Source organism: Solea solea, chromosome 20 (genome assembly GCF_958295425.1).
Source record: "Solea solea chromosome 20, fSolSol10.1, whole genome shotgun sequence".
Taxonomy (NCBI): Eukaryota; Metazoa; Chordata; class Actinopteri; order Pleuronectiformes; family Soleidae; genus Solea; species Solea solea.
This window is the reverse complement of record NC_081153.1, coordinates 15266457-15290730: the sequence shown is the minus strand read 5'-3', so window position 1 is coordinate 15290730 and position 24274 is coordinate 15266457. Positions and strand designations below refer to the sequence as shown.

At 39.5% G+C, this 24274-nt stretch overlaps 4 protein-coding genes across 5 annotated transcripts; 2 read left to right on the top strand and 2 right to left on the bottom strand.

The window, feature by feature from the left end:
• Positions 1-7: 7 nt before the first annotated feature.
• pip4p2 (phosphatidylinositol-4,5-bisphosphate 4-phosphatase 2) lies at positions 8-14127 on the bottom strand. 2 transcript variants are annotated; one of them, XM_058620013.1, is made up of 8 exons: positions 13882-14127; positions 8202-8350; positions 6398-6504; positions 5874-5997; positions 4704-4781; positions 3922-3974; positions 2403-2493; positions 8-1493 (listed from the first exon to the last, which is right to left on the bottom strand). In XM_058620013.1, the coding sequence occupies exons 1-8, from the start codon at positions 13985-13987 to the stop codon at positions 1350-1352; spliced, it is 852 nt and encodes a 283-aa protein (XP_058475996.1). In that variant the 5' UTR covers positions 13988-14127; the 3' UTR covers positions 8-1349. The 2 variants fall into 2 exon arrangements, with proteins under 2 accessions (XP_058475996.1, XP_058475997.1); XM_058620014.1 differs by lacking the exon at positions 4704-4781.
• Positions 14128-16145: 2018 nt separating this feature from the next.
• si:ch211-57n23.1 (uncharacterized) lies at positions 16146-18324 on the top strand. The gene is made up of 3 exons (XM_058618436.1): positions 16146-16407; positions 17002-17556; positions 18177-18324. The coding sequence occupies exons 2-3, from the start codon at positions 17009-17011 to the stop codon at positions 18316-18318; spliced, it is 690 nt and encodes a 229-aa protein (XP_058474419.1). The 5' UTR covers positions 16146-16407; positions 17002-17008; the 3' UTR covers positions 18319-18324.
• A 300-nt stretch (positions 18325-18624) lies between these two features.
• Positions 18625-20930, bottom strand: chrac1 (chromatin accessibility complex subunit 1). Its single transcript, XM_058618437.1, has 3 exons — positions 20711-20930; positions 20410-20536; positions 18625-19430 (listed from the first exon to the last, which is right to left on the bottom strand). Exons 1-3 carry the CDS (start codon positions 20840-20842, stop codon positions 19351-19353), a joined length of 339 nt encoding a protein of 112 aa, XP_058474420.1. The 5' UTR covers positions 20843-20930; the 3' UTR covers positions 18625-19350.
• A 1140-nt stretch (positions 20931-22070) lies between these two features.
• Positions 22071-24128, top strand: gatad1 (GATA zinc finger domain containing 1). The gene is made up of 5 exons (XM_058619323.1): positions 22071-22608; positions 23024-23146; positions 23252-23311; positions 23445-23628; positions 23714-24128. The coding sequence occupies exons 1-5, from the start codon at positions 22387-22389 to the stop codon at positions 23902-23904; spliced, it is 780 nt and encodes a 259-aa protein (XP_058475306.1). The 5' UTR covers positions 22071-22386; the 3' UTR covers positions 23905-24128.
• Positions 24129-24274: the final 146 nt, after the last annotated feature.

Genomic DNA, 24274 nt, shown 5'->3' with positions numbered 1-24274 from the left:
TACAGGCAGGTTTTTACATTTTATTGATAAATTATCATTTTTAAAAAGAACCATTCGTCATCGTATCCTTCCATCTCACACTACAAGTCCTCAAGTTTAACTTTGTACAAAGAGTTTTTTTGTTTTCTATTATTTTTCGTCATCATCATCATCATCATCATCATCATCATCATCAACATCATCACATTCAAAACAAGGTTAGAAGTTTGAACTGACTGTGCCCACCGGTAAAGGTCAAGAGACAGGATGCTAAGTTTAATGTATAGCAATGCTAGCTAGCACAAAGTTCACCAGAGGTCAAAAGGGCAGTGAGACAGGTCAGAGGAGAAGGACGATGAGGAGGAGGAAGAGGAGGGTTCACATTCTAATGCACAGGCAGAGAGAGCTAAGACATCATATTTCATCATATGCATCAACTACCTCACTGAACTGAAAAAAAACCCAAACAAACCACAACATGCAAACTTGAATCTCACTTTTTTCCACCAGTGAGACGGCAACACAACCACAGTGATGGAAGCAGAGGGATCCAGTCAGGAGGAGGATTCAGAAAAAGGAGAGTGTTGAGTGCTTTATGGAGTTAAAAGCTGCATTTCATAAACAAATAAACAAGCTCCTGTTGATCCGATGCTCTTTTTGACTAATACTGGGCAGCAACGTTGGCACACACAGGTATTTAAGGGCAATTTCTTTAAAAAAAAAAAAACAATAATAAAGAAGAAAAAAAAAATACTGATCGATTTAAGAGTTAAAAAATCATACAGCAATACTACGTCAGTGTACACAGGCGGTGTAAGTGGTTACATTACAGTATGAATACGTAGCTTTCAGTGGCTGGAGTTTCAACTAGCAGCAAAACGACGCATACAATTGCATATAAACCGTAAGTGCAATGGGCAAACTGTTCTTAGGAGGTTTTCTTATTTTGGTCTGCTCAGAAACAAAGGAAATCGAGTGAGTACCTTTAGGTCAGAGATCCGGAAAAACCAAATCCAGATCAGTTTGCTTCACGATCAAGTTACAATCAGCGTAGGAGAAGTTCTTGTTTCTGTATTTGGGAAGATTTCTGCAAAGCCAGGAAAATGGTTTGTGTCTCTGCGGACCGGTCGGAGGGTTGATCGACATCCAGCAGGTTTTGTTCAGCGAGTTCAAAAACATTCAAGAGACAAATACAACAGGATACATCTGTGATACATCCTCACACACACACACACACACATCTTCAACAGACGCTGCGTTTGTTTTACTCTGCTGAACATGACCGGTGTTTAATCTGAACAAGATGAAAAAACTAAAAGCTGAGGTTTGTTCTTCCAGCCGTGCCGAGCCATGCCGATCCGTGCCGAACCCTAGGCGAAGCTGTTCTCCGGGTAGCTCACTTTGATTGCTCCCCAGTAGCAGGCTCGTATCAGACAGATGAGGCCCAGCAAGTAGGCGAACGCCCAGGACACGTAAGTGGCGTTGTAACGACTGGCAAAGCTCCGAGTACCAACCTGTTAACACAGAAAAGACTATTGATTTCTTTTAAAATGATTGTATTCACATTCTTTGTCATGCAGAGTAAGGTGAACAGAAATGTCAAGTGTGCAATTTCAAAGGGATTTATTGGCAGACATCAAATATACTTCTTACATGTATATTTGCATAAGAGTATAATTCTTGTCGTCTTGTGCCATCATCTTTATACAGATAGCTAAGACCGTGTTTCTCTTATTCAAGTGGAAACTTACGACACAAACAAGGAAGCAAAGCATCCTTTCTGGTATGTAAAGGCCACCGTAGTTCCCTGAAGTGCTTAGGAAACAGAGGGGGGCGGGACAATCTACAATCTTTCGCTAATTCTTACACACTGGACCTTTAATACTTAAGTCTGTGCATATTTATTTTTTATTTAACCTTTATTTAACCAGGGAAAAAAAACATTGAGATTAAAAATAAAAGTGTGTCCTGGCAATCAACAACTGTTGTTTTCAAATGTTCCTTCTAATAATTAAATTATACAAAAAAAAGAAATCCCTCACTTAATGTTTGTCGTCATCAGAAATAACACGCTCAGTAAAACCTCTGTAAAATATGAATCAGTGTAATCCCATGAGATTATGGGGTGATTAGCTTCTAATATGATTAGAAGTTGTGAAAGTTTGAAAAACTGAACAATACTTGGTTTTTCGTACAAAAAGCAGTTATTGTTTACTGAACAGTTAAGAGGATTAATAGGCCAATGAAAATGTACTGTACTATTTTAACAATAAATGTATTCAATTAACACTTTTTTAATCTCTCTGCAACTGTGACTGTTTTGTCAATTGTTGTGCACATTACTATCATACATTTAAATACGATACAGCTAATTACTTCCAATTCATATTTGCAGATGTTTGGCAGCACGCAGACACACTTACTGTTAAGCCCACTCCGATGAAGATGCAGATCATTCCTATAGTTATATAAGCACAGCACCGTCTCCTGGGGAGCGCACTACCAACAGACGATCTGCAAGAAAACAACAAACAAATAACAACAAAAACAGTCAGTATATGAAGAGAGTTTTGGGACAAAACAGGCAAATGTAGTTTTAAATACCACAAGTCTGAGAGGAATGCTATTTAATATTATGTTTATATGGATGTGATTAGAGGGACTTAAAGATACAGTGAGTAAAATTTAGCAACATTTATTGGTGATTTTATTATATTTTATATTTCTGCTAAGTCTAAAGCTAAATTTTACACACTGAACTTGAACATGAATACAAAGGTATAGTGTTATTTATTCGATCCATAGTACACTTAATTCTGAGCCAGCACAGCGTTTTCAGTCCCACATGAACGAGTCACATGTGACACACACACACACACACACACACACACACACACACACACACACACACACACACACACACACACACACAGACACACACTTTTCTGCATCACTGTTACTTTTCTTTCCTCCCCCTCTCGGCTCCCGCATGCCTCTCATGTGATGGTACTCATTCTTCTGGAATGGCTGGTATTCAGATGGCTTAGAGGAGCCTGATCACCTGACCATCTTACCCACTCCTGCTTTTGTTCTCCTCAATGTTTACATGTGTTACACCTGATCACCTGACCAGAACTGTTTATCGGAGAGTTTCCTTTAGAAAAGGAGCAGCTGCACATTAAGGTTAAATATCATCACATGACAGAGATAGGATCTCAAACCTCCACTGTTAATGCTGAAGACAAGATTTTGAGTGTAATGTTCACCATCTATATTTTGTGGGTTTTTTAGCTTTTTTTTAACTTTCCTGCATGAGCTGCAGTTTGTTCTTCTGAGGCTGCTTCACCTGCTCAGATACTGTTCATAGCATCACTTTCAGACACACACTGTGCCCACCACTCGTGAAAACCAGTGACCCACCTGCCACATCACTATTACATGAAATGGGGCCAGGCTTTTATTCCTATGACACATCTAGATATTAGGGGCCCATTTTGTCTACAGACCAGCTCCTGACTTCACAGAATGTATCCATAACATAAGCAGACAAAAACCACAGAGCTGAGAGTTTAAATATTCACAACTATGACAAACTGTTTTCACAACATGTGAAAATGAAACTCAGCAATTACAAGTCCTTATGACTTACACCAAAGACAACAAGCCTGAAACAAATACACTTTTAAAATCAGGGATTAAAAGACCACATGTTTATGCTCATTTCACGCAATTTCACAACAATTATCACAACATCAACTTTCACATGGAAATAAATGGAAATCATCATGCATTTTGGTTTTGGTGATTTCATGCTTCAAACTGTAGATAGAAAAAAAGCCTACGGCAACAGAAAACAAGATTAAATAAACTTTTCCTGTCAGTGGTTAAGTGTAAGTAAGAGTAAAGTGTGTCCCTGTGTTAAATGACAATGAATGCACTCACATTTTTTTGCAGTGGGGACACTTGGCTAACGTGTTAAACCGAAGCTCCATCCACTGTGAGGAAACAGGAAAGAGAAGCCCCGTTAATGCACAGTATTTAAGACATACAGTGAGCACACATGAGCACAGAAATGCAGCCACACACTACAGACCCACCGTGCTACAAAAACAATCGACAGAGCACTTGTTGGTTTTACATAATCAGTTATGATTGTTGGCAAAACTATGTGGAAATCACTCCTCTAATGTTAGTCGTGGTTGTCATTGGACATTTATTTCATCAGGGTTCAATCCTTTACACGTCACAAAAATCAGCTCCATTCAAAGGTTCCACTGACACAAGTTATCATGCGACTTTTGACATCTGGCTTCAGTGAAGGAAAGGTAATTTAAAAATGACTTGTTTGTCCAAACATAGACTGCATATAAATGTATGTAAATCAAGTGAGAAGTAGACATTTTTCCATAGACTTCCATTCAAACTGAAATTTTATTTTGCACCCAGCAGAGTCGCCCCACTGTGGCCAACTGCTACTTCTATTCTACTTCCTGAACTTCACTTTTCAAACTGGAAGACAATGTCCAATTTTATACACAGTCTATGTTTTCCAAAGCATCAACAGCTGAACTAATTTTGCTTTAATTTAACCCAGTTTGACTGTAGTTCTCTTCAGAGCCAGATGTGTACAAAGTCATATTAGCACCAGTGTGATTAAATTAAATTAAAGATTAAATTGTTAGGCTGTCGTTAACGATGCCGCCAGTATGACCAGCTTTCTCGACCTGCTGTTCTGGTTCTGGTTGGGAGCCGTCGCTGGAGAGGCCAGTCATTGGCTGGGATGAGCTGGCGTCCTCAATGCCCTACAGACGTCGCAAGCAACAACGTGCACAGGGTAAGAGGTCAGTACCACATGTGAGTCGGTGTCACATACTCAGTATCTCAGGTTCTGTGTTTCCCTTTTTTTATTAAAAAGGTACAGTGTGTAAGATTAAGAAGCCATAATTTTAATTCAATGAAAACTGACAGCGGTTGTATTTTAATTTCTTTAAGGTGGGACTTCATGATATCTTATTATTATTATATACCGTGTCAGAAAGGAGGACAGGCAGCAAAATCATGCCAGCAACATGATGGAGGATTTCATTGAAACCGATCTTAGAACATGACACTGGCATATACTTGTTGTTGGGACTGACTTAAATGAGCTTTTCTTTGATACCAGCTCAGTGGATAGTGAAGCAAACTAATGGCGCTTTTCCACTTTACAGTTCTAGCATGACTCAGCATCAGGCACCTCGTTTTCCATTACTTAAGTACCTCCTCAACATGGACAGGGTCGTCATAGCACGGCTGCATGAAACTGCCGTCACTGCAGATTTTTATATGCATTTTATATGCAACACAAAGTGACTAGTGACTTGTAAAAGCAGTTGTTTTCGATACTGAATCATTAGAATCAGTTCATTAAAAAGATTAGTTCGAGATGAACGCCTGTTTTCAGGATTTTTCAGTCTTTTTAACTGATCTACAGTTCGGGATTGTTCAGTTTGATTCTTTTGTCGGACGTGGCGCTCATGACTCTTCCAGTGACGACACTCTCTGACCAATCAGTGGACGGCTGTCTGCTAACGTCACATTTAGCTCAGCTCAGCTCGCTTGGAACCTCGCCAGAGCAGGTACTATCAGTAATGGAAAAACAAGAAAAATTAGTGGAGCCAAGCCAAGTGTGCTGGAACTGGATAGTGGAAAGCATCATAAGACACATAACATCTCTGTACAAGTTAAAACACTCCAACAAATCCAAAAGTTTTCTATCACAACGCATCAACATGTGATATGACTTTCAAGATGATTTACATGCACATACCAACAGTAGCACAGTAACAATAATTTAGCCAGAAAAAAGCCTGTGCGAGAGGTTAAGGTGGACGTGTTGGTGGTTTTACACATACTAGGAAGGTGTTGCCACAGTGACCGCAGACCACCCTCATGCCCTGAGGTTGGATGGGCAGAGCGGGCTGAGCAGGTTGCTCCTCAGGGATCACCATCACCGGGCTCAGGTTAATGATGCGTCTGCTGTCAGATTCAACACAAAGCCAGGACATCTGGTTATAACTGTTTCTGATGACATCAAAATTATAGACAGACTGATTTGCCTCATAGAAGTTAACCAACATTTAGTCAGAGCTTAAACTTATATCATATGACTAGAACATATAACTAACTAACTAACTAAAGATATGCTTGCATTATGCAAATATGTTCATTATTAGTTTATTGTATGTCTTGTCTGTCACCTGCCAAAGTACTATGAACTTAAATAAGCAGCTTCTGCGAAATCCAGCATATTTACATGTGCAATGTACACTGATGTTCATTATTATGCTCATAAAAATCATAAATTAGTTGAGAGAGTAGACAGTAAGAGTAAAGTAAGAGGGTAAAACAGTCAGAACATTCTCTGCCTGTTGCCTACCAGTTTGGTCGAGGACATCCTATCCTCCGTGACGTGTCTTTACAGATTAGCAGGCAGTTACAGGGACACCTCACATACTTCTTCCCTGTTGGTGGATTCTTGATGGGCTGTAAGATTTGACACAGAATAAAAGTCAGCTCACAGGAAACTATCAGACCGAGACCTAACAGGGACGACTGAAGATGACGAGGACGTGCTTTACTTTCACCTTTCATCTTTAAAACTGCCATATTATGTCACAATGTCAGCTGTTCAGAGTAGGACACTGGAATAAAGTGTTTCCTTTAAAAATAATTGCCTGGAAGTAACATTTTAGTGCACTAACGTCAATGCAGGTTGCATTTTGTTCCAGTATAATCTGAGCTGCCTGGTAACAGCTGTCATCTGTGCAGTAATAGAATATTAAACGGCTACAGTGATGCATTAGCATCACAAATATCCATGAAGGTGACACTGGCATTTGATTCCACCTGTTCTCCTCCCTCCTCTGACAGCTCTTCAGATACTGAGGCTAAGACATTTGAAGTCATTTATCAGCTGACTAACAGTGACATGTGACTAATGTATACATGCATATGTGGATGGGCTTTAATTTAACACTGGGGAAATTTAATTTACTGACAAACCCTGTTGTGACATGAAATGGTGCAGCACAATGAAACAGAATTACACCCTCAGGCTACAGCTGCATGTGTTTTGAGATTGTCAGACAGATGAAGAGTAGGTTTAGTGCGACAGACAGAAGAGAGTTGACAGGTTGTTCAAATAATTCAAGACAGTACGTTTACATGCACAGTTTAAACTAAGACAGGCAGTCGGACAACGTGACAAATCCAAGTATACATGCGGAGGAGAAAAAACGATTTATTGGCCGTCTATGTCTGAGAGGATCAGTTTCCTGTTGACCTTTATGTCACAGAAAAAAAAACAGTGCATTTTTGGTGCATGCACAGAACGCCAAGTCTGACTCCAGTCCGACAGCGTACACAGAAGTAATCGGACTATAAATCGTATTATCCAGGTTTGTTAGTCCGACTAAGACTAGCTCGATTTTAGTCGGACTAAGGTGTTTACATGACATTAAGAAAACCAAATTATTGTCTTAGTTTGACTTAAAGGCGACATAGAATGCTTGTATCACACATATATGTTAGTTATGGAGGTCTACTTACATATATTAACTTGTTTTCATGATTAAAATCCTCCTAATCGCTGCAAACGAGCCGATCAAAATATCTCCTCACTGACGCTCTCGTCAGCCGCGCTGTTTCAGACCAAACAGTTGCTGTGATTGGCCAGCCAACGAGAGCTTTCCTACTGTCCTGTGATTGGCCAGGTACCTGGAAGTGACGTAATAGATAGGCCAGCTCTCAGATACACAGCTCCCCCTCTGGCACGGTGGATGCTCTGCATCTCAGCAGCTACAACGAGACTAGTTCTTCTTCTTCTTCTGCGGTTGAATGTACGCAACCGGATGTGCCCGGACTAGTGCCCGCACCGGGAGGCGCTACGGTGGTGAGGATTTCTGATGACGACATCAAATTAAGGAAGTGTCGATCCGCTTCGCAGAGCCCAGGAAAACAATACAACACTATTTTCTCAGCAGTGGCTGAACTGTTTGTTCTGAAACTTTAGGGTTTCATAAACGAGGTAATGACGCAGATACACACACAAACGCAGCGTTAATTGGAGCTTCCGGTCTATGTCACCTTCAAATCTGACTTTTTAACATTCACGTGAACACACCAGCATCTTCACTCAACTATGATGTCAACACCATCACTCATTCACCAGCTTCACTCACTGAAGCTTCATTGCAGACTGTGCACTTGACCACGTGCTGATGCAGCTTTCCTTCCAGGTTGATGAGCGACTCACAGACGCGGCAGTTGATGACAGGCACGCCGCCGGTGTCGGGGCTGGCGATCGCTGTGTAAGGAGGAGGTAGTTCAGCTGTGAGAAGGGAGGGAAAACAGATGAGACACAACAGTTAGCTGTCAGTACATGAACAAAAAGTCTCTGTTATGACTCATCCTATGATGTGTGGCCACTTCTGAAGATGTCTGACAACAACATGTAACCGAACCTTTAAATTAAAATAATAGAAATGAAATGTGCTCACAGAGCTAGAACATAATAAATCAGTGTCTGAACGGTTAACAGGATAGTTAATAAGTCTAATGATGCCAAGACAACTCATTAACTGTGTCATTACAGCCATGGGATTATATGAACACACAGCATGTACAGAATATGTTCAGAACTGCTTCATGTTATGGACGGACCTCATATTTTATAGACACTTAATAATATTATAAAGATAGTATTGATTTAAGTATCGTTGGGCAATAATTGAATGACAGTGTACAATATATCTATATAGCATACATTTGTCCAGTCATAATTTAACAGATCAATATAATGTTCATGTATTGTACAAACACACTTTGAATGAAATATATTATTATTATTATATGTATTTGTTGTTTTCTGCCTGTAAAAAATCCATAAATGAAATCAGCAGACTTTGTCTTGATAACCATCAATATCAACGTATTATTTTCATTCTTAAGTTGGCTTTCCTACATCTAATATTTCTTAAACTATCCAACAGTTACAGACCATTCAATGTCTGCTTTATTGACTCTAACTTATTCAATGTTCATTCCTTATCTAGAAACTCGGGAAATAACTTAAATTAACCTAGGTGCATTTACACTCCACAGGAATGTCAGTGCTCGGTCTCTAAAGATGGATTTCGGGCGTAACTCCTGATTATTATCCATGAGAACCCATGACAGCCTGCGCACGGCTCTGATTGGTCCACATGTGACTCTGTTTCTTCCGGAGCCTGAGCTCCAGTCTGCATGTTTAACAAACAAACAATGGTCCCTTTGAGACACAGCCACACAAAACTGTAACAAGAAGCTAAAAGAGCAGTAACTGCATTTGGAGTCCTCATCATCAACATATGTTAACAACTGGGATTTATTTTAGGTCATATAGACATAAATTGACACCATGGTATAAAGACAAAGTGATGAAATACTGCTCTCAGGTTCAGTATGTAGTGTTTGTCCACCATGAGGTGAGACGTGATCATTTGTCTCGCTGGAGGACATAAATCAAAGCATCTCTGCTAATGAGCAAATACCTGAGATTCTACTCAACTGGAATCAACAAAGACCCCTTACATTTAAGTCGTTCATTTAAGACTGGAACGACTTACATATATCTTAAAAAATAAAGGAGAATATGGGAGCCGCTTATGGACCTCTGACACCCATCTAACGTGGTTGGACATGCTTGAATTCATCTACAAAAGACATATGATTTGTAACCATGGCCAGATTTGATGTGATTTGATATTAAAAACAACATGTGTAATCAACTTCACACGACCTTTAGAGACTTTAGATTTTCTCTTAGTGTGTGAAAGAAGTACTGTGAAGTGAGTACAGCGGCTGCTCAAATGAACTCTGTACCGTTTAATCCCACATTAACCTGCTGTATTAGTCTACATTCCACATGATTCTCAGGGTTTTACTTCACAATAAATCCACAGGCTTCTCTACCACCACTACTACTACTACTACTACTGTATTCAAGCATACTTCAGATTATAAAACGGTTGTTGCAAGAAACTGGGTCGAGTTGCACAAATTGTCGCAGGAGATTTATCTTCAGCTGCCAAATGAATTTATGAATTTTGTCTCGCCTTTTACTTAAGATTTGTGATATAAAATGAATTAAGCTGCGATGCCAGAGCACACAGGGTGGCATCTTTAAGTATTCTGCTCCACCAACTGTTCAAACTTCCATAAGTATTTATCCATTATTTATAATGTTGTGTTTTTTTAATACTAAACTGATACAGAGTTTGTTTTAATGCTTTAATGATTTATCAGAGCTGCTAAATATTTTTTTCGTTGTTTTTTTCTTAAAGTTATACTTCACTGATTTGCATTTAGCTTTGTATTACTAGAATAGGGGTAGTATTTTTGAAAAATTGTGCTTCCCAACCTCAAGACAAACATGACTAGAGCTGCAACTAATTAATAATCAGTTAATCGAATAATCATTGCAGCCCTAAACATAGGGAAAAAAAAGGGGAAAAAAAAGGAAACTCTTTCTCTTACAAGTAAAAAGCTGGTTAATAATTTTATAAACAAAACCTCAAGAAATGTGTGAAACTAGAAATGTTACTTAAATCATTTTTCAAATCATCCTATGGCCCTTTTCCACTATGGTCCCAGCTCGCCTCGACACAGTGTGGCACGGTTTAGGTTTGTTTTCCACTACAAAAATAGTACCTACTCAACATGGGCGGAGTCATCACTGCACGGCTGCATGAAACTGCAGTGACTTTGTTTTACACGCTGTACACTGTTTTCCGATGCTTTATACTTAAAACCTGGTGTCACAGTGTGAACCATTCACCTTACAATGGCAAACATCTCCATTGTACTACTCTCAATCAGATTAACGGGACGAGCCACAACAGCTAAACTTGGCTCTGAGGTTCTGATACCAGTGACTCATCTGCTAGTGTGTTATTGTTATTGTCCTCTTTTACCTTCAATTCTTACACAAGAGGCAAAGATAAAAAGGAATTAAACAAAAGTGCTGCTCAGGGCTGAATAATTTATTTGTTTTCAAATGTTGACTGCAATTTCAAATTATGCACTTAGTAAAATGCAAGGGCTGGAAATGTAATCTTCCTATTTTTGATTGTTACAGCTGCAACAACTGATAACATTATTCACTTGGTAACATGCTACTTCATTACTTAAATAATTAACTGATTGACACCTAAAGTGGTTGAAGTGCTTTTTTTTCTATATAAATGAAATATGCATTTTATAAATGCTTATGCTCTATTAAGCTTTTTAATATTGAATAATTTGATGGGGTCACTGCAATCCTCTAAATGTCTCTCTATGATCAGAAACCACCTGTTTCTGCTGACTTCTCTCTCAGCTGTGTGCTCTACAGTCATCCTAACGTCGGAAACAGAATACAGCGGCTATAGGTTTCCACTCGCTGCCCTTGGAGGCAGAGGTAAGACGAGGAAACACTTTACTACAACCACCAGGCTGCACCACAACTCGCAGTAATACAGCCTGCCAAGCTGGTGCCATCACTGACTGAATGGATCTCACTTGTGGTGAAGAAGTGGAGAAGAGAGCAGAAGCAGCAGCAGACAACATGTAGTTCATTTTACTGCTGTGACAGTAACAGTAATATCAAAAACAGCATTGTAACTTACAGCCATCTCTGAAAAACTGAATAAAATGTGTATTTTTGAGGCATTTATTAATCACTGCCACACACAAGCTTCTGTTGCAGTCAGTGTACTCTGCCTTTCAAACACAAAGAATATCAAAACAAGTAGAAGTGGGGGGGGAATCCAAGAATGCTTTGATGCAGCCAAGGACACTGGTCTCTGCTTCCCACCAACAACACACTGCTGCACAGTGTAAGAAAACACAGCAAAACAGTGAATCAGAATCAAAATTCAGATACTTTAAGTATCAAGGAAACCAAAGAAGTCACTTCACAAACAGCAGCTTGAACTCAGATGCAAAATATTTAAATGTATGACACTATCTCTGCTTTGGCTCAAAATAAATAATAACAACTGTTATTATAGTTACAAGAACTGTTGTTGGTGTGAGCCCATAATAAAGAATAAATAATAAATGACAAAAACAGGCCCTCGGTGTATGAAGCTCAGTGTCAATGTTAACTCTAAATGCGAGTTGCTAAGAACAAGACATTAAACTAAAATCTGAATCTGATCTGGGTGTTTCTGGACTTTCCAGAAAAAAAAAAAAACAAGTTTCAAAGGTTAGTCTGGCAGTTTCATGAGCCAGTGTTTGTGGGATTTATAATCCTGTAATTTCCTGTGTCATTCAGCCCTGTGTGCACCACAGTACTCTAACCCACATTTTGCTCTTCACTGTGAAAACTCTGGCCATCTATCACCGTGTGCCTTCTCTTACAGTAGGCAGGGGATGATGGATGACTTCAGTTGTTGCAGTCATTGAAAAAAAAAAATCCATTTTACAATCTCGAAATTCACTTTCCATTACATTTTGGTCAAATACATTTCTGTAGAATCATAAAGAAGAAGAGCAGAACAGCATAAGGACTCTGATTTGATTTCTTTTGTACCCATAAGCTTATGGAAATATAGACATTTGACGACTTAATGTTACAAAAGTCACAAAAACAGTGTTTTGGGGCGGCGCTTAGCCAGAAGGTCAATGAGGGGGAGTGGAACTGTCTGTGGCATTTTGTGAAGATATAGCTGCTGTTCACGTCACTGGTGTGACAGTAACTCAGTGGTAGAGCAAGTTGTCTTTCAACTTGAAGGTTGTGGGTTCAATTCCAGGCTCCAATAGTCTACATGCCGATGTGTCCTTGGGTAAGACACTTAACCCCACTTTGCTGCTGTCGGCAGTGTGTGTGTGAATGAGTGAATTGCAAAACTGTAGTGTAGCAGCTTTGAGTGGTCATCGAGACCAGAAAAGTGCTATGTAAATACAGACCATTTAATCCACAATATTACTGCGATATATGAAAAAGATCTGCTTAAATTTATTACTATGGCTCAATAAGTAGCAGAAATCACTTTAACTTGCATTTTGGAAGTAAACAGGACATTTTAAAGAACTATCTGCAATGCAGTGAACATTTTAAAGAGCCTATAATGCTCCCCCTTGTGGCACTACATAATAAATCACTAGGGCTGTGTGTTGGTCAGTTTATCATCACTCTCCTTGTGAAATATTAACAATTTTCCCCATTCATATCTATCATGATTATGGAAATTAGCCATCACAGACTTAGTGTGAGTGTGTTTAATTGAGATTAAATCATATTTTGTGTCAGTTTACAGTCTCATAATCATGCAAATGAGCAAACTGACAGCAGCCATCAAACACGCAGGACATTATGTCAATCAAACCCTTTGATCCGGGCTTATCAATGAAGGGCAAATGTGGACATTTTTGATGATTTGCAGCTGGGACAAAAGACAGCCCAGGCCTGCATCTGCAGTGGGTCATTCCTCAACAACAGAAACACAGACACCACCACATCTCCATCATCTTCATCATCATTACCCAGTGAGGCCCTACTGAGGCTGAGCCACATCACGACTGTGGTGAACAGACCCAGAGAACACGAGGCTCCGCTGAGTCGTGATGTTTGATTTGTGCAGTAAAAAGCAGAGGCTGCTGTTGTTGTAGGCCCCTCGTCTCTAACCCACTGCTCCACTTCTCACAGAGTGGAGGCTCCACCTTCCTCCCTCTCTCTCTCTGCTGCTCTGCTTCACTTCTCACCGATGCCCTTGTTGCTTTTACTGCGCTTTTATTTACGCACTTGCACGAACCTGATACGCCCCAAAAATGATTCAGCATGCAGGCGGCGGGGCTCTTACTCTGACTCCGGCTCATGTCGTATGTGTGTGTGTTTACCTCGGGGACTTGAATCTTGCAGATACGGGGGAGCAGTGGGGGTCACATTCCCGGAGTTGGGGCCCGACAGCAGCGGGGACCGCTCGTCCATGCCGTCCGAGGCCATGTCGTCAGCCGTGAGCCGAGGGAGGTGACGGGCGGAGGCGGCGAGGAGGCTCCGGGCTGCGCCGACTGTTCTGCACTCAGCACCGGGCAGCGACCAGCGACTGTTTGTTGGTGCTGAGCTGCTCCGGTCCGGCAGCCTAGTGACGTCATAACATAGGGGGCGGGGCACCGCGTGGACCCCGCCCTTCTCTGACAGAGCCCGAGGCATAGGCGGTGCTTGTGTTTACAGATAAGGAGTTAAAAACTATGATGGTGATTTTTAATATCTGCTGCACTTTATTATCTTTTATGCAAATGTATTTACTGACAAACCGTTTTGTTTTTGTTTGTTTTGTAGTTGTTTTTGAATTCAACATACTAGGTGTATCTTGGTATATGTTATTATGTTAACTGGAGGAGGAATTTAATAACACTTATCCACTAATGTAATGTACTTACATGTATATAATTAATACATTTTGCAATATATTTTTCTTTAAGATAAGCGATAAGACATGATTTTTCACAATATTGTTATTCACATATTAAAGGTGTCTAAAATCTAATTTAAAAAAAGTCATGTCACTGGCTCACATGACATGGAAGATATTGATAGAAATTTGTATTTTTTTATCATTTTTATCAGTATTCATATAGAGAACAAAAAGTTAGTATTGCTATTATTATTATTATTATTATTATTATTATTATTATTATTATTATTAAAAGCAATGTGCCCTACTTTCATTCAGCATTTGTAAAAATCAGTGTGTCACATGAGATGGAAGCTATTGAAAACAATGCATTCATTGCCAATGCTACCTGCAATGAATTGCCGGTCGCTAAAATCCAAGCAGATCAAAGTTCACTCACTCACCTTCTACCACTTTGTCCTATGTCAGCTGAGATTGGCCCCTGTGTCACCCTCATGTGGAGCTCAAAGTTCAGTGAGACTCAAAAAGCTGCCATTTCCAGTCTTTGCCACTAGATGTCTGTGTAGGAATAATGTCATCCAGAACTGAGGGCTGTAAACATTTGGAAAGTTAGTACATGCCTGCTTCCCTGGGTTTGCACTGCAGCACACATTAATAGGATTATCTATCAAGAGCATGTTTCTAGTATTTTAAATAAATCTCTCCCACTGTGGTGCATGTAACTTATATTTTAACATAACACAAGACTAAAATGTTCATGTAATGAATTAAAACTAAATCTGAATCACTTTTAGAGGGCGATAAATAATCATCCTATACTCAAACTGCTTTTACTGTTGAATATTTTCATTAGCTCACACCAGTTTATAGAGGATGAGATGATTTATATACCAGTATACTCTGGATTATTTACTGTGTCAGAGTAACTTTTAAGTCTTTGTTTTAAGTCCTCATTAACGTCATCAAATGGGAATGAATCCGAGTTGTTTTTTTCCACAGTGAATGACATCTTCTGTGTAGTCCTGCCTTCTGTTTCAGTTTCTTTTCCGGACAAGTGTAAACCAGACTTCACAGCTAATATGCCTATTTTTCTGGCTCTTACGTCAGATATATTTCACAGCTGAGCCCAAACAATGACTCAGGCGTCTTCATCTAAATAGAACCGTTTACCCTTTGTTCCCTAAGAGCTTTGAATGTCATTATCTTTTAAAAATCAAGTTTTTTCCACTCACTATGTGATGTTTTTATGCTTTATGTACATGGGCCAGACATGACCGTGGAACAGGCCTGTTGGGTCTGGCACCGAGTAGTTCCTGGTCCACTGAAATTACAACACATTCACTTGTTTGTGCCAAAATATGTCTCCCATTCTTTGTTGCTTAGGTCAGGGAAAAGCCGCGGGTCATGCAAATCCATTCCTCGGTCAGACAAAAGACTTCTATAAGATAAACAGTTTTATTCTCTCCTAAAGCTTTAAGATTCATGCTGTTGTTCATTGACATAACATGTTTTTTATGAGTAGATCTGTAAACTGTTTCCATGCATGGGTTTGATTTTATAAGATTTTAAGGTTTAAAACTGTGCCAAATGCAGACCTGGTATTGGTTCTGTTAAGGACATTGTAAAATGGCTCATAAATTCCAGCAGAAAGACACCTCCTACTCCCCAAACCCCTGCATTCATTTAGGAACTGACTAGACCAATGGCTGCAAAATATCAACCTAACAAAAAAAAAAAGTATAGGAAATCCTGATCATAAGACTTTAATCCAAATTATAAGCAGACACATGTTGCAGTCACCATCCCTTACCAGCCATTAAATTCAATTTCCCTAATTTCCTCTGTAGACTCTGAGGGAAAATGCTCTCACTCTGCTGCAGTTAAATAGAGCTTCAGATTGCATGTAACAGGCTGCAGTGCACGACTCACTTTTTCCGACGACTTCATTCAGGCAGCACCAGCGTGTTGGAGGACTCCGTTTTCTTCGTCGCTGGGGTTTCTTTGAAAGGTAAAATAATCCCTGTACACCAGACAAATGAAGGATGATTTTACAGTGAGATTATTAAAGTAGTGTTTTCAATTAGATTTGAGTTGTTGCAGTTTAGAAATTGTGGATTACATGGTTTTGTTCAGTTATTTTCCAAGTGCTCTGTGCTGGCAGACTGTTGTGAGGACTCCCCGCAATCATAGAAAACAAATTAACAATGTAACTTTACTGCAAAATGAATGTCCTTAATGGAGAAATATGTTCTGTATTTACTATCTTAGTTGTTTTTAAAGACTGAGATATAATCTACACTTTTGCCCGTCATGTTTCAGGGTACATGTGTAAAGTCTTAGTGTTTTTCTTAATGTATAAACTACTTCAAATGTCCTCACCTTCCATCATCAATATTCTGCTAAGGGTCTTAAAACTGCATGTAATTATACATTTATTTAAAATGACTGGACACATTTCACTTTTTCTTCAAGACGTCGGATATAAATGCAGTGATTTCTGTTTTGTTTTGAAGACAGTTGTTACAGGAAAAACACCACAGTGGAAACTATGTGTGGGCATGTTCTGCACAGATTTCATGAATGTACTTGATGTCTCATTCAGGTTAGAGATGCTTCAGGGGGCAGACAGCAGGACTGTGCTCTGTCTGTCCTGCTACCTCCTCTTAGGGTTGTGCTTCCCAGCAGAGGGAGCAGGACCAACAGGTCCCACGCCTACTCTTCCTCCTGAAGAAGAGTCTGGAGAACCCGACTTTGAGGACTGGGAGTTGGGCTCTGGATCATCTCTTCTGCACCTGCTCCACAGTTTTCCTGCTGACAGCCCCTTCATAAAGGAGACCCAGGGAAAACCAGTTAACTGCACCCAGCGCTTCCGGCTTCCGACATCCTCTCCGGTCTGCTGGGAAAACATGGCCGATCCGGAGGAGTTTGCCAAGTGTCGTCTGCTTGTTCTGCAGAACAGGGCCGCGCTGCAAGCCGTGTCCTCCTCCAGTGGGGTGGAGGAAGGCGGGACCTCCTATGATCACCAAGCCAGAGAGGAAGTCCAGGGAGTCCGCTCAGATCACCAGAGTATGGAAGAAACTGTGCAGATCATGGAGGACGTGTTTGTCTCGCTGGAAGAGAAGAGGAAAGACGGCAAGGAGCAGGGAATGCTAACAAGGTAAGTTGTAGAAACCATGCAGTACTGACCTTTCAGGAAGGGGACAGGGTTTACATTTCATTGAAACAACTTAGCCTCATCAGAAGAACCTGCAATAGTATCAGTTGTTACAGCCAAAAATAGGCAAATGCACAGTAATACTTTCCCCACACCAATATTTTCAACAAAGTATACACATAATGTGCATGATAATGTTTAGCCTGTACTTGTTGGACATTTCCTGCAGATATAAGTGGTCTAAAATAGCATGTACAGTGGCTGTAGTACTTTTTTGCTGCATATTATACATTTCATTGACATTTTAAATCCATGTTTCAGAGAACATTACAGCAAACAGCTGTGAGCTCCACTGTACACAATGATAATGCCAGCTGTGTGTCTTGTCCTAAATTATTATTGGTGAGGTAATCAACTGGATCACTTGTTACTTGTTGGAACCACACATAAAAATGAATGACTGCCAGTGTGAAAACACTGTCCAGACCAACAGCTGAGTCATTTCCAATGTTTCCCAACAATCATGTTTTAGGACATCTGGCTGAGACAAGGCTCTGGCACTAACACAGTATTGTCATTTCTCTCTCCCTCTCTGTCTTTTTCTATTTATTTTTCCCTTTCAGCATGAAGGAGTATCTTTCCAACACAAGAAACACCATCAATTTCAGAGAGCATATGGCAAACCACCTGGAGAAGCAGTTTTCCACTTTAGAGAAGAATCTGCTAAATATGCAGCTCCGACTCAATAAACTCATCCAACAGTGACAACTTCATGGACCTGCTGCTTCTTTTCCTTCCTTTTTGAACTGTATTTCAATGCTAAATACATGCATGCATTCGCAGGATTATATACATCTGACATAGGATGATAAAACACACTCAGTATACACAACCCATGTCTTCACTACCATGCCAACAATAGTAAAAAGTGTAATCTGGAATTTGCAGAGATTAATAAACATCATATCACCAGGGAGTTTTGAGTTTTTGTTTTCATATTCACAAACATATGGTCATTTCATTGACAATGATAGGTTCTAAAGAAATATCAAAGGACAGAAGAGTAAAAAATTCTTTAACTTGTTTTATTTTGATATCAAATCTAAACACATTTTTGAACACATGAGGATTGACTCAAAAGGTAGTTTAGGTTGAATGTACATTTTAACATGAAAAGCTACAGTGTAGTTTAAACAACGTTCAAGTATTTATGATAATGGACTCAAAACCCAAACATGTAACTATTACTTTAAAACATGACCAGTATCATGCATGCCATTTAAATCATTAAAATCAGTGTTTGACAGCATTTCTGAAATAAGTGGTAAAACAAGGAAATCACTACTGAGACCTTTTTGCTCAATGACTTGTGTGGCATTAATTCTGGGTCATAAAGAATGAGGTGAAGGGAGTTCCAATTAGTTGGCAAAAAAATAAATAACCCTTTTTTTCCTCATACTTGATCATATATTAAAAAAAAAAATTGAGACACGGTCCCTGTAAAATATTCAAAGATAAAGAGGATTACATTGGATTTTTTTGATTAATCTAAGCCTGCTTCGTTTGGGCCCTTAGTACAAATTCAGCTTGCTGGTATCAGTCATTGATGGTAACGTTTCCAAGTTTCCTGCTACTGTCTGCATGACTTTTTTTAGTCCTGTGTGGTTGGACATCCTGTTCTTCATCCACTACAGCAGCTGAGTTCAGAGTGTCTCTTCTGCCAGTCACTTCATTGTCAGTGAATGGCAGAACTATACATTTGATTTGTCCAGATGTGAAAAGCATCCAGTGACTATTCTAAAAGTCGCCATCCTCTTCCTGCATTTGCTCCAGAGACCTGAGGTAATCTTGAGCCAAGATCTTCTTAGGCAGGATATCTACAAACAGAATATTAAAGATTTGTTGAGAGAGATGTAGTTAATGGCATCATGGAACTACCCCGAGTATTTCCAATATTTACTCTGCACACTGATATGAATCAAGTGGTCAACCCAAGCATTTGTGTGTTTCTACAGGACAGCATTATATTTCAATATGGTACTCTTGCAGTAACTTGTTGGGGAGGCCTACTGAACATGTATATTGAGATAAATAAAATTGCATATGAGTAAAATATTTGCCAGTATAATGTTATTGTTTTCAATAACTAATTGTGAGGGGTGTCTTTTATTCAGATGAGCACCTGTCCTCTGAAATATATGTGTACACCACTGGTCAAACACGTTTGTAAAATGCACTGTGGAGCTTGTCAAACCGTGTTTTACCAGTGTACAAATAATTTGTTACTGTACTTAAGTAAAAAATTCACGTATTTGTACTTTACTTTGTTATTTATATTTCTAGCAACTTTTACTTCACTATATTTCCTTTAAAAAGTGTATGTTTACTCAATTATATTTCCTCTAACTATCTTTAGTTAGTCAATACTACCAAATAAAATCAGAAAAAGTAAGAGTTGGTAATGGTCTGTATTTATATCAAGCTTCTCCTCTTAATGAGCTGCTTTACACTACAGATTTGCCATTCAACCATTCAACATGGGGTTATGTGTCTTGCTCAAGGACACATATAGACTAGCAAAGCCAGGAATTGAACCCACAACCTTGCTACCATGGCTCAATCCTAACTCCTTACTTTTCTAATACTTTTACTTCTAAAACTTAAGTACATTTTATATCAGAAATTACTTTTGATACTTAAGTACAGTAAATGTCATACACTGTATGTAAGACTTGTATTTAAGAAATATTATTAAAAAACTGACTTCAACTTCTACCAAAGTCATTTTCTGGTGGGATACTTGTACGTTTACACAAGTATCCCTTTAAGGTACTTTATACAAGACCTGTGACTTACCGGTTAGAAAGTGTAAAGTCTCGGTGTCCTCAACTGTGTCAGCTAGGTCGCTGTAGGACAAGGTTTTGGTTTCTTTCCCAGATCCGTTGTTGAATGAAGAAAGAGCCAAGTGCTGGACAAATAACTCCTTCAACAACAACAACAATAACAACAAAAGTCAGTGAAGGATAGAGTCAACTTTACTCAAAAACAAACGGGAGCCGCTGCTTGTGCTAACCACTGTTAGCAGCGGCAGCAGCAGGTGAGTGAAGTGGATAAGATAGCACACGACTTCATTTAGCATCTGACTGTTGTCGCTTACTGTCGCCTTGGTGGTGAGGAACAGCGCGTCCTGGTTGATACTGGAAACATCCGGAGAGCTCTTCATGATCAGCCTCACTCTGGAGACGGGCAGAGAGATCGTCTTTTTCAGGTCGTCTTTATTCTGAGACATTTTTAAGAGAACACGGCGCCACACTGTCCCGCAATTTCAAGTATTGTTTTGAACGCTGACGCTTTTTTTCTTCTCCTACTAGTTTCACAGTAATTACACGCTGTAAATAGGGTTTACTCCCACCTGCTGGAGCGGAGGCGAAAACAAATGGTTTTAGTCGGGTTGGATATTACTGATTTTTGTGTTTTATTTTGTAACTGTCTGCAGAAAGGCTTTACGTGTATATAATTCTATGTTTGTCACAATGTTAGTCAGATTAATAAAGCGTTAAGTGTACAGTTTTACTTTTCCAAAGCTATTACAGAACATTCAAAGGCATCAAAGTATGAAACAACATTTCTCAGCCCGTATTATTGATTTTTAATCCAGTAAAACAATCGAATGACATTGACTTTATGTGGTTTCTTTGACATTTTAATATGTCATATCAAGCATTTTCCCTTTACTATGACTTTTGTTTTCCCTGATAATAAATCACAGAATAAACATGTTTTATCTAAGGTCTCCTTTGGTCTTTCACCCATTGTTGTAAAATACATCGTTATAAATTAACTTATTACATTACATTACATGTAAGTGCTTCAAGTATGCCAAACTATAAAGGGCTACTCATAAGTGCAATGTAAAAATCACTCTTATGGACTAAAGCAGGGGTCTCCAGTCAGGGTCACAGAAGCTTCAAACTATTCCACAATATTCCATCATAATATCATATTATTTGTGACAGTATTTCACAATTAATTTAAAAGGTGCTTGTTTTGATATAAAACAATATATAATTTTCCATTAAAAACAGTCATGGTGCAAAATGAATCTATAAATGACAAAAACAGTTGACAAAAACAACTCTTTGTACCTTGATATTAAGTCACGGGCCACACGAAATCGATTTGGGTGCCAAATGTGGCCCACAGGCCCCCTTCCCTAAAGGTTGGCACTGTCATCCAGACCAGTGGTGGCGCTAGACTGAATGCACAAATCCTGACCAAAACAGAAGAGCATAACAAAGGAGTGTAATAGACTAGTGTAAAAGAAGCTGTAAGAATGCAGTTAAATAACAAACTGCAACCTAAATCAGATCACCCTATAGGCTTGAAAAAATGTGAATGACTAGGGGAACTCCATCTTAAAATATACCCAAACTTTCATACAAATCGTGACATTTATTAAAAGCTATAACAACTATACACTTCACCACTTGGTGGCGATAGTGCTCCGAATGGTGGCAATTCGCCATTAAACATGAAGAAGAAGCGGTGGCGCTCAGCAATGGCGGTGATCGAGTGACACATACAAACAATCCGCTGTAAAATTGAACGTTGGCGCGATTATCATGAATATCCTTATGTTATAGCAGCTGTCCTAAGTCTGTGTGTGGTATTAAGGACACTCGTGTCTCTGTGCTGGAGTCTGACACTGATGACGGACAAACGGTGAGCAGACTGAGCAGCTTCTTCTTCTCATTGTTGGAACACTGAAGTCGTTTCTTCGTAAAAAAGAAAGAAAAAGAAAAGAAAACCGGTGACGTTTTCTCAATAGCGACGATGCCGCTGGGTTTGAAACCGTGCTGCGCGGTTTGCAAGACGAACTCCTCGTCCATGTGGAAGAAAGGAAACCAGGGAGAGATTCTGTGTAATAACTGCACAGGGAAGAGCTGCAGCAGCGGCGGCGGTGTTGGTGTTGGCGGCGGCTGTGGTGCAGCTACAGCCGCTGCAGGACCCTCCATGTCCTCCAGCACTCAACCCAGCAATGGCGGAGCCAAACAGGTCAGTGTCTGTGCAGATGTGTCTGCAGCAGGAGCTGGTGGTGCTCAATTTAATTGCATTCAGACTTAATTATTGACTCATAGTCTGGCAAAAGTAAATATACTACACAATTAGTAGTGGGAATCATGGACTACATGACGATACGATACCAATAATATCACAATACACCGATTGTGTGATAATAAATATATTGCCAGACAATAATAAAGTGATAAATCAGGTCTAACTGTGAAAAGTTAAAAGTGTTGGATTTCTTAATTTATTAACAACAATATCAATAGTTGCCCTGGCTTAACGATTACACAGGGCTTTGGAATATAATGATGGAAAATGCAGTATTTTTCTGGAAAAGAAAATGATGAAATCACACGTAACTTGAACTTAATGCCTGACCTGTGTTGTTTTGTGTCTTTAGAGCAAGCAGGAGATCCACAGAAGGTCAGCACGCCTGAGAAGTACCAAGTACAAAGCTCCTGCATCTGAGAAGAAAGTGTCCACAAAAGGAAAAGGAAGACGACACATATTTAAACTCAAAAATGTAAGCTGGCTGTGGATTTGCGAAACAGAGTTCAGTATTTATGTTATTCTGTACTGTGAGTTTATGCATTTGATCATGATGTGTGTGTGTGTGTGTGGTTTTCAGCCAATCAAAGCACCAGAATCTGTGGCAACAATCATCACATCAGAATCTGTATTTCACAAGGTATGGTCTCAATTCTTACCAAACAAAAATTACCTTTTCATTAAAGTCATATTAATCCTTCAATCCTATGAGATGTATGAAAGAAAAGAGTCAGACCTGTAGTGTTTTGATTTTTTTCTTCTTCTACCAACAGGGTGTTTATTACCAGACAGGAGATGTCATCAAAGTAACGGATGAAGAGGATGGGAAGTCGTACTATGCTCAGATTCGAGGCTTTGTTCAGGACCAGTACTGTGAAAAGAGTGCAGCACTGACCTGGTTAATTCCCACCCAGGCCAGCCCAAAGGACCAGTTTGATCCTGGGACATACATTGTTGGTGAGCAACATGAACTAAAATCTGTGTTATATATTTTTTATGCCATTTTATTTGACTTTGTTAAGTACTGTGTGTTTGGTTCCAGGCCCAGAAGAGGACTTACCCAGAAAGATGGAGTACCTAGAGTTTGTGTGCCACGCCCCCTCTGAATATTTCAAGTCACGGAGCTCTCCGTTCCCCACCATCCCAGTCCGACCTGAAAAAGGCTACATCTGGACCCACATAGGACCAACGCCAGCCCTCACTGTCAAAGAGTCGACGGGTGGAAGCAGTTAGCAGAACTCTGAAACGGACTAACTCTGTTGCTCTCAAACAGACTTTTGTACATTTATGTAACATAAAAACAAAAATGGCTGTCGACCACAGCCATTTCCTCAGATTAAAGATGAGCTGCAGTTTGACACTGAAGAAACCCACGTTTCAGAAAAGTTGTTAACACAGCTGCAGTGTTGGATTATAAGTTTTGTATTTGTTAATAAACAAAAAACATCTTGTTTTGATGTTTTTTTTCTGTGATTGTATAAATATGATTTATTATTGAGTTATTATATAGGTGAGCCATAAATCTACACAATCTTCTGTTTCTCTTTTGTAGATTAAGCTCAAAATAGCTCAATTATGGTGACAATAAAATAATGTCACCAAC

Coding starts and splice junctions, on each gene's coding strand:
- pip4p2 (XM_058620013.1), bottom strand. CDS start 13,987: ATGGCCTCGGACGGCATGGACGAGCGGTCCCCGCTGCTGTCGGGCCCC. Junction 6,505..8,201: donor CAGTCTGCAATGAAGCTTCA/GTGAGTGAAGCT, acceptor CAAATCTTACAG/CCCATCAAGAATCCACCAAC. Junction 4,782..5,873: donor ACTGTGGCAACACCTTCCTA/GTATGTGTAAAA, acceptor CGACGTCTGTAG/GGCATTGAGGACGCCAGCTC.
- si:ch211-57n23.1 (XM_058618436.1), top strand. CDS start 17,009: ATGCTTCAGGGGGCAGACAGCAGGACTGTGCTCTGTCTGTCCTGCTAC. Junction 17,557..18,176: donor GAGCAGGGAATGCTAACAAG/GTAAGTTGTAGA, acceptor TTTCCCTTTCAG/CATGAAGGAGTATCTTTCCA.
- chrac1 (XM_058618437.1), bottom strand. CDS start 20,842: ATGTCTCAGAATAAAGACGACCTGAAAAAGACGATCTCTCTGCCCGTC. Junction 20,537..20,710: donor TCCTCACCACCAAGGCGACA/GTAAGCGACAAC, acceptor TTGTTGTTGAAG/GAGTTATTTGTCCAGCACTT. Junction 19,431..20,409: donor GACTTTACACTTTCTAACCG/GTAAGTCACAGG, acceptor TTCTGTTTGTAG/ATATCCTGCCTAAGAAGATC.
- gatad1 (XM_058619323.1), top strand. CDS start 22,387: ATGCCGCTGGGTTTGAAACCGTGCTGCGCGGTTTGCAAGACGAACTCC. Junction 23,147..23,251: donor ACATATTTAAACTCAAAAAT/GTAAGCTGGCTG, acceptor TGTGGTTTTCAG/CCAATCAAAGCACCAGAATC. Junction 23,629..23,713: donor TCCTGGGACATACATTGTTG/GTGAGCAACATG, acceptor GTTTGGTTCCAG/GCCCAGAAGAGGACTTACCC.